This window comes from Electrophorus electricus, chromosome 17, assembly GCF_013358815.1.
Source record: "Electrophorus electricus isolate fEleEle1 chromosome 17, fEleEle1.pri, whole genome shotgun sequence".
Classification (NCBI taxonomy): Eukaryota; Metazoa; Chordata; class Actinopteri; order Gymnotiformes; family Gymnotidae; genus Electrophorus; species Electrophorus electricus.
The window spans coordinates 15,015,532-15,025,042 of NC_049551.1; the positions used below are offsets into that span (position 1 = coordinate 15,015,532).

A 9,511-nucleotide genomic window follows, 5' to 3' on the forward strand; every position below is an offset into this window, starting at 1 on the left:
GGGGGCTTCACATTTCATAATAGACAGGAAATAAGATATAACCACTTTGACCTTGACTATTTACCAGGTTTTAAAAGAGGTTGTTTTATTCTGCAGCTAAATTTTCAACTACAGGCCAGCATAAAAATCACCTTTTTACTGTAAAGGCAAAGGTTAATACTTAAGAAACATACTGCAATATGCTTTGCCAGTCAGGGGCTCAGACTATAGGCTGGTATCTGGTTTGAGTATCTTCTCAGTGCAAGTATTAGTCCAAGATGCTTACTGAGGTAGGCAATCAGAGATCACCAGAGTTTGACTGGTTAGATCCTTCCCTGAACTACAGTATACTTTCCCTGTAACATTCTAAATAAAGAGTAACAGCAATTCATTGATAACATATGGTTACACTAATAAAGATTTGAACAAGTTTGTTTTTTTTCAAAATCTTACTATGTATTGACAGCAACACATGGAAATTATACCATACAGAATAAAACTGAACAGCTACAAGAGAAGCATCTACAAGTGATCTCTAATAAACATCTGGACAGCTGATGTGATGATAAAATATCTGGTGAAACGTGAAGTTACTGGTAGTTGCAAACCTATTCCCAATCTCAAGCTTCTGCATTTTGTGTTTGTTATTCTTGTGCATCACTACTCGGATTCTCTACACATGGGAAGAACTACTGAACATTAGAGGAACATTACCAGCTGGTTCAAACTGGTTTTTAATTCCTGGGATCTAACCACAGATATTTTATGAATTTCAGATTGGGAAGTATGCAGGAATCACAAGCAGGGTGTGCGGGGGAGGGTATGCCCATGAAGCGTTCTCCCCTGCTAGAGAGCAAGGGGAAAACGAATGGGTTGCTCTGTTCATCCGCAGAGCAAAGGCGTCCATGCACTTTTACCTGCAATCGTGCTGGCTGATGTGAGACCATTTAGCAACAAAATGGACAAATTTCCACTCCTGATGAAGACAGAAAGGGCTATTCCCGTACTGTAATCTTTTGCTTCACAGAAGCTTGGCTCCATGCCGACATCCCGAACGTTGCTGGTGACTGCGAGCTTTTTGCAAAGGAACTATGATCTTTAAGGAGGGGAAACGAGGCTGCCTACAGGAGATATGTAGTGTCAGGAGAGCCATAACGTCAAGAAGAACAAAGATTCAGCTGAATACAAAATTATGTAACAGTGACATAAAAGCTGTGTGACAAGGACTGTAGTCTACCATAAGATACAGACAAAGCTAGCGCTAGTAGTCAGACATATTGAATCAGTTTCTGAACCTATGCAGAGTACTTGCCTGCTTTAAAACTGCTGGCACCATCCTGGTCCCCAAGAAAAGTCTCAAGTCCCACGTTTGAATGACTATAGACCAGTCGCACTCACCTCTGTGGTTATGAAACCATTTGACGGACTGGTTCTCTCCTACCTCAAAGTGTCCTCTGAACATCTTATGGACCCCTTACAGTTTGCATACAGACCTAATTGCTCTGCAGAGGATGCCATCAATATGGGGTTTCACTACCTGCTGCAGCACCTACATAAGCCTGATACCTGTGCTGGGGACCTGTTTGTGGACTGTAGCTCAACTTTTAATGCAATCACTCCTGATCTTCTTTAGAGCAAACTGACCCAGCTTAACATTCACTTGCCCAACTGTCAGTGGATTACAAACTTGCTTACCAACTGGAGACAACACATCAGACTGGAGCCTCACCTACCCGTTTCTCTTCGTTAGCATGTGGGCACCACAAGGCTGTGTGTTGTCTCCTGCTTTATTCCTTGTACACTAATGACTGCATTTTTGGTGACCAATCTGTCAAAATCATCACATTTGCAGATGACACCGCAGTGGTGGGCCTCATTACTAATAATGATGAATCCCACTACCGGGGAGGAGGCTGGCCAGCTTATGTCATGGTGTACGATCAACAACCTGGAGCTCAACACGAACAAAACACTGCAAATAATAAACTACTGTAAGAAGGCTCACACCCACTTCCCCTAGCAATTAGTGACATCACTGAGTGACATCACTGTCACTCAGGTGGAATCATTCAAGTTTTTGGGTACCATTATCTCCAAACTATTGAAGTGAGACAACAATATCATCACTCTAGCCAAGAAGGCACAACGAATGTTCTTCCTATGACAGCTGAAGAGTCTCTATGTCAGCTGAAACATCCTGGTTCAGATTTATAGGGCTATTATAGAGAGCATCCTGACCTCAGCCATCACCGTCTGGAACAACTTTGAGTCTGCCTGCACAAAGGCTGAGCTACAAAGGGTCATACGCACAGCTGAGAGGGCCATCAGCTGCCACCTGCCCTCTATCAAGGATCTATACAGCTCTACTGCCAGAAAACATTCACAGAAGACCATGGCTGATTTCTCCAACTCAGCCCACAGCCTCAACTAAAGAGTATTAACACCAAAACCACACCAAAATGGCACATCTTCTTAATAAATCTTGAACTCTTGCATTGTATTAATGTGGTACCACTGTGCCTTTAGTATTGACTACTTGTAACCCAATTATGACCTGCTGATGCCTAAGTGCTCTTTGTATTGATCAAACATACCGCATAAAATTTGCCTACTGCGAACTCTATAAACAATCTAATATTCAGCACTTATTTATTGAATCACACTATTATTATCTTAGTGTTGCATATCGTACTGGGTATTGTAGATGGATTGCTGTATTGCATGGAGAACACCAAGTAAAACTCCTAGCAGTGCTGAAAACATCTAGAGAGAGACAGGGAGATGGTCCATGACACGGCAGAGGGGCCTTGAGATGAGTCTTACAAAAATGCTACGTTTTATTTAACTTTTTTTTACGTTATTTTAGACTTCTCAATGACTATTTAATTACATTGCTAAATTGTTATTAATTAGCCTACTATTCCTGTTTTGAGCCCATTCCATCCTCTTCTGCTCACTTGATCTTTCCCTACTTTTACTTTTCGTTTTTTCCCCCCTCTGTGTAGCATATGCACACTAGTCATAGTGATGTCATTATTACATCAACAAACTTGACTGCAAAAACAATAAAAAGGTACCACTTCGCCCAACTTCCATTACTTTGGGTTTGGCCAAGCGACAGTCTTCAGATGGCGTGCAGGATTTGTATGCTGTATTCCTCACAAATTAGGTAGACGAGGAATCTTTCTGCACATTTGTGTGCACACGATCTGCTGATATGCTACACTGACATCACGCGCAAATGGCCCTAACAAAACAAGCTAGCTACAACCAACTAAACATACTTTTGCAAAAAGTGCAAAGCACTAGTGTTGCAGTGAAAGATGGAAGCAGTGTACAATATATCGATTAGGAATTATTTAAGACGGGTATAGCAGAACAGGACAGTTCGCTGTGAAGCTAAATTTTAATCTTCAGTTTTGCAATACAAGTAAAGACCACCAATATACTAAGGCAAGTGCAAGGGAAATGTATAAATATATTTATGCTTGTACCTAAATTAAAACATGATTTCACTGTACAGTAAATAAGCATTTTTTTTCCATTTAAATCAGGTGCGAGATTAAATTATATTCTAACCATAAAACCGTCCTTCATTTTTTAAATACACATTCCTCGGTTCTACGGCTCAAGTCTATCTCTGCCCAAGTAATAAATGTTTTTTTGTTATTGCAGGGGGTGGCGCCTCGATGCTGGCTCAACATCGCGATGGAAGATAGCGTCGTTTTATGTCCAGTTCCTAGTACGTGTAGCCACTTTGGCGGGAAAAGGGCATTCTGATTGAGGTTGCCGCAGCTGCACAGCCTTTCAGTACAAATCGCCTTTTTTTTTTTTCCCCAACCGTTGCTGCCGTTCAGCCAAGCAGCACATGTAACGGTCGGATTCAAACGGCTTAATTCGAACCGATATAACGGTAACTTGGCTAAGGCCAACCTAGATGGGTTAGCTGGTGTGTACACAAACTACTCTTCCATTACAGCGTTAGATGGGGTAAGACAGCTCTACTCTACACCAAATAGGGCCATTTCTTCGATATGATGCGTTGTACATTTTAAGGTAATACAAGTTCTTGTTCAAGCTAAAATTGCTGAGTGCACACAAATTTCCTCATAGTTTCCATTAGAATAAGACAGCTGGCTAGCGCCAGGGATAACTGTTAAAAGCAGCTCAGTTTTCGAGTCAGGGCGAAACAAACAGGCCAACTATAAAAATAAATAACAAACGTCTTACCTTAGTGTGTTTCCGTCGGAGAGCCGTTTACCACATAATAATCAGCTAGTTAACTTTAACACTTGACATACCAATATGGCTATGCTGTGGCTTCAACGTTATCATTAGCAATCAAGTTCTGGATTGAGAGCAGCTGTGTAGACAACGGACGTAATGTAGAGGAGTTTTCTTTCTTTCTTTCAAATAAGTTACTACATAGCGTAGGAGTAGAAAGAAATATCAGAAAGACGCTACCAAGCAGCACTTTACAGTTAACAGTTTAAAAGTGGGCAGGTTGTTCAGGCATTGACGTTCAAGATGAGGACAAAATGACTGACAAGGTGGAGGAAGGCGAGCTGCTTTATAGACTGGGACACACAATTAGAGCTGAAACCTGCCAGACCAAGTCTCAGCATAAGAAATAAAAGTATAATGTTGAACAGATACATAACACTCAAAGGTGCAGCATTTCAAGAGTGCTCCATCAGGAAATACTTTCACTCTTTGGTTAGACAGAGAAATTATATTAAACTTTAAAAGGCCGAAGCACAGATTAACAGAAAAGTACTACAAGAGTTAAACATTTCTTTTTAAACGTAATTCAGCACAACTTTCAAAAACAAAAGTTTGCAGCATGTAAACAGCTCATACATGAAAAATCTTAAATGGCACAAATAAATAAATCATGGGTATTGCAGAGAGCACTTCCCTGCGCGTGCAAAGCATGCCTCTATTTGGGTGGAGTTCAACTGGCTAGTGCCGACACGGCTGGTGGAGGGTGGGGCGGCCGCGCGTGAGCTTCTCCATCAGTGGCTGCCCAACCACGAACACAGCCCACGCTGAGCCAGCAGCCAATTCACCGAAATCGTCTACACCAGCATATAAATATAGAATATATATATATATAAATACATAAGATTACAGCCTTTGTTGTTTAACAAAAAAAAATCTGATGCCCCAAAATAGCTTTTGTCTGATCAAATACATATTTGTATAATCAGATTTATATATACACAAGCATTTGTTAATAGTAGCAGTGATGAATGTAATTTGTTTGATTAATTAACGCCAGGTGAATACAGACCTCCTCTCCGGCCTGTCGCCACATATGCACTAAAGGCAGGCCACTCTGAGTGCCGGTGACCTGGGGACAGAAGCCAGGTGAGTGATGCGGAGATTTACACCTGCTCTTTAGGCTCCAGTGAGTCAGTCTCCCCTGCTGGGAAAATGATTAAAGAGCTCCCTCCTGTCCAGAGATAGCCCCTCGGAGCTGACGCAGACGCAACTTTAGACCAAAACTTTCCCCGCTGCTCTCCGAGCACAGGCGCGACACACATGAAACTTGGATAAATATGAAGGTCTGATCTCAGGGGGCAAATTGGGGCACAAGAGCACTGCTTTCATTTGGAGAGCAAGAGATCAAAAGGGAAGGACATAAAGGACAATCACAATGCGTGTGTCTTACCTTTATGATTAAAGCCACTCCTCGTGTTAATTCCTCAAGTGCTTCTCTGGCCTCGAGGGAAAACTCCTCTCTCCCTGTGTCATCAAACAAATGTCACTGAGGGACTGCGGTTATGACCGAGACTGAACAGGCCCAGATGGGTCTCAATTACAAAGCACATACAATACATCTGCAGTGCCAAAAGTCCTGGGGACAGTGTAATTATAAATCATCCTTGCTTATTCAATATGGAGTTCTGATCACCACAAACAGCAAGGATACATGTACCTCAAAATAAACCGTGAATATAAAAAATGACATTCTAAACGCATGTCCCTCATTTCGTGTTGGATTAAACACACATGTAAACAAAGATAATTTTACCGATAACATTCCTGACAATTCTGCAGGCACTAGGTCACATTTTACCTGGCAAAGGTCTGACATTTTCTAGCATGACTTCAGATGCTTGGAAGGGCAGCGACACAAAATCTGATCTGTGAATATAAGGGAGCATCAACAAATGGGAATGAAAAGGGAGAGTGCAGTTTAATCCAAATCACGTAGGAAGCGCAGACCGTATCTGTCTGAGGGCGCTGAGGTTAACCGTCACATAACCACCGTAGTCCACATATCTGATCTGCACGTAGTTGGAGTTTTTGTAGTGCTGGATAACTTGAGCTCTCCACCAGCTGCCGTCAACAGAGGGCGCCGCACACAACACCCCCGCTGGGATGCGGGGGTGGAGTAGGGCATCAAGAAAGAAGGGGAGAATTACTTCATGAGTGCAGAGCTCTAGGTTTGTGTGTGTGGTAGAACAACTAAAATGAGCTAGGTGTAAGGGAAAGTAGCTGCCCACATGAGAGGCTGTGTGAAACAAGACCTGTGAAGCATTTGATAACATGAAACACTGCAGGTGAGAAATGACAGAGTGTGTGAGAAAAGGAAAGGGAAGGGGGCCTGTGTGAGAGAACACATCAGCCACTGAAAACACATTGTGTGTGTGCGCACGTGTGTGGGCACCTTCCACAGGCGCGGGGAGACTGGGGCAGCCTGGCCGAGAGTAGCAGAAGAGCATCTGTTCTGCGAGACCCTGCAGGGCGTAGTAGGAGGGGTGTGTGTGCTGCTGCACGAACAGGTAGTTTGCTGCCTCCACCCGCGGCACGATCACTTCCACTGTTCCTTCCTGGGGGAGGAGCAGCTACACACACACACACACACACACACGCCTGATCTCATCCTCAAAAGCAAAATGCCTTTATTTTATTGCAGCTGTCCCTTTGTCTATTGGCAAAACTGGTGGATAGAAACAGTGGCTGAGACAGCCACTCACCCAGGATGTGATGGGGAGAGAGGGGATGGCGGCCAGCTGCGTGCCGACGAGCCGGTTGCTCAAATCCAAATCTTTGAACTTCTTCTTGATTAGCGCAAGCGCATTTTCTACCTGCACCTCTGAGCCTGAGAGGGTCAAAGCAACATCCTTGTAATTGGTAGGTGTTCTACTGCCACCCAGTGGTTGATGGATCATTACAACCACTGTTTTTCTATCCTGGCAACTAGATAATCAGAGTTGTAAGGGTGAGGTTTTTTTAATCATCAGCCATCAGCTTATGCCATGTTGTACATGGTGAAAGGGTTAAAATGTGGCTGTGTAAATATGTTAAATCAATGTATATTAATAGGAACAAAATCAGAATTGAAGAGTTCGGGACTGTTTGCCTTGCTGTCTAAACAAAGCCCAAAAAAGTTAACATTCATTAGTCATTCATAAGCAAGGCTCTATTAAAGCAAATCAATAAAAACAACCTGCAGTTATTGTTTTAATGATCACACTTTAGCAAACGATGCTTATGGCACTTTCTCACAGTCGAAAAGGGACATGCAGTGTGGGTAGGAAAGAGGAGACAAAGCCCAAACAAGCACCGCCCCCTCGGGAGCCAACTCACCCTCTATATGACAGATCTGAAACTCATGCGTGTAAGGCAGAGTAGACAAATAGATTTTCGCTCCTGAGTTTCGCTTCAGGAAGCCAACATGCTTCCCCTGCTTTCCAATTAATCGCCCAACAAGGTGCTGCAAAACAATGCAAAAACAATTTAATAAAAATAACAGTATTCGAACGCCAAAATCATCAGGTATAGAAAGTGCTGCCTGCTCTCTTTACAATAGCAAGAGGGTGTTGGCTATCTGAAACACCATGGTGTATGTGTTGGGCTAATGAAGATGACTGCACAGACTCACACCCCATCACCCACACAATGAGGCCTGGCTGCATCTCCACTCACTAACCCATGGCTCAGTGTCTTTGGAGGGGACAGTGAACCGGGTGCCCAAAGCTACTTGGCTCGTGGGCCCAGTCCTGGTGACCCTGGGCTCGTGGGCCCAGTCCTGGCGACCCGGGCTCTGCACGTTTTTGTGTTTGCACTTCATGAATCCACTTGAAATCAGCCCAACTTGATTCTGGCAGGGACTTTACCAGAGAACTTAAAACCGGGTATGTTGGAGCATAAAATTTTAAGTCAAATAGAAGGGTTTCCAGGACTGGGAACAACTGTCTAAAAATCACTCAAATCACTACAAAAACTTCAAAGTGCTGTCATGATTTTAACCCAAGACCCTGCACTTGGTTACAGACAGGGCCATTTTATCCCTAATCGTCATTATTTCCCCATGTCCTAGTAAGGAATCCCGATTCCAGGCTCGAGACAAGACAAGACACAGCAAGGCTCACCACGGGCACCTCCATCTCCCAGAGGACCAGGCCCGAGCTCGGAGATGGCACAGCTCGGTCTCTGCTGCTGCTGCCGCCGCCCTCTCTGTTCACACAGTTCCCGCCATTAGCACCTGTACCAGAGGATGAGGCAACCCCAAAAAGGTTACTCAAGCATGCCATTGGAGGAGGCTCGCCACCGAACGGCAAATGTTATGCACAAACGTTAAAGCCATCTGCTTGCAAAGCACGTTAGGTGAAACTGAAAGGAAAAGCAGGCAAGTCAACAACATCTGCGGCTGTTGAAGTTTAAGAGATGGCCAGAAGGCATTTTAGACTTCTAGGAGCAGAGAACTGGAGTGCAAGGCAGTGCATGTGTTAGACAAAAAAATCACAGAAAATTTGCACAGGCTAATCTTTCGACGCACCTGCGCTTTGTGTCGAGGGTTGTCCACTCCTTCCAGCCACAGTGTGGTGAATTTCCTGCATTTTATGTTCAGAATCTACTGAGCATGTGGCGAGCGCGTCCTCCTCAGGCAGGTCCGAGTGCGTCTCTCCTTGGCTGGCTGGCTCCTCCGGCCCTGCTCCGTTCTCCACATGGTACACACCGCCTCCAGAGACTTCGGATTTGGCTGCTGAAGGACTGGTGGATTGGTTACACTGGATTGGTTCTTCCTCCTCTGCTCCTCTAGGCGCAGCATGATCTGCCTGTTGTGCTTCCAGAGGACGGAGTTCCTTCCTGGAGACCAGCAAGATTCCGTTTTTGCCAGTGTCCCACTGAAGGTGGTCTTGGGTAACGGTCTCAACTTCACTCAGGGGGAATCCCGATGGCTCCTCTTGGTGTTTCCTTTTTAAAACAATATCACCGGTCATCAGGATCTCCTCCGTAACATCACCTTGGACTTCTTTGTCTAGAGCGAAAGGGAGGTGCTCCAGCTCCTGGGGAACCAGCACCTCAGCCCTGCGTTTTGTGGGGCTGGCAGTCCTCGTGGTCTGCGCTACAGTGGAGTCCAGGAGGCCCAGGAGGCCTTTAGAAATGACGCCGTCTCTTTCAGTCTCGGCTTCTGGCTTCTCGGTCAGAAGCGCGGATGCTCGGGCTTCGGAAGCCCCACCCTCCGGTTCTGGCCGAACCCCTTTCAGAGGTCGCGGCGTCAGGGAGGAGGTTGGAG

At 44.7% G+C, this 9,511-nt stretch overlaps 1 protein-coding gene across 2 annotated transcripts in view; it reads right to left on the minus strand.

Annotated features, from left to right (window-relative positions):
* Nucleotides 1–4,542: 4,542 nt before the first annotated feature.
* The window catches only part of akap1a (A kinase (PRKA) anchor protein 1a), a 6,329-nt gene continuing 1,360 nt past the window's right edge, over nucleotides 4,543–9,511 (minus strand). Inside the window, exons 2-11 of one of the 2 annotated variants that reach the window (XM_035535752.1) lie at nucleotides 8,771–9,511; nucleotides 8,364–8,476; nucleotides 7,579–7,705; nucleotides 6,966–7,090; nucleotides 6,656–6,833; nucleotides 6,211–6,361; nucleotides 6,062–6,129; nucleotides 5,654–5,727; nucleotides 5,273–5,332; nucleotides 4,543–5,057 (exon numbers count right to left, since the gene is read on the minus strand). The exon at nucleotides 8,771–9,511 is cut by the window's right edge and continues 366 nt beyond it. In XM_035535752.1, the coding sequence (XP_035391645.1) occupies nucleotides 4,995–5,057; nucleotides 5,273–5,332; nucleotides 5,654–5,727; nucleotides 6,062–6,129; nucleotides 6,211–6,361; nucleotides 6,656–6,833; nucleotides 6,966–7,090; nucleotides 7,579–7,705; nucleotides 8,364–8,476; nucleotides 8,771–9,511 (1,700 nt within the window). In that variant the 3' untranslated portion in view covers nucleotides 4,543–4,994. Of the gene's footprint in view, nucleotides 5,058–5,272; nucleotides 5,333–5,653; nucleotides 5,728–6,061; nucleotides 6,130–6,210; nucleotides 6,362–6,655; nucleotides 6,834–6,965; nucleotides 7,091–7,578; nucleotides 7,706–8,363; nucleotides 8,477–8,770 lie in introns of those variants that run through there. The other variant, XM_035535753.1, reaches the window with a different exon arrangement.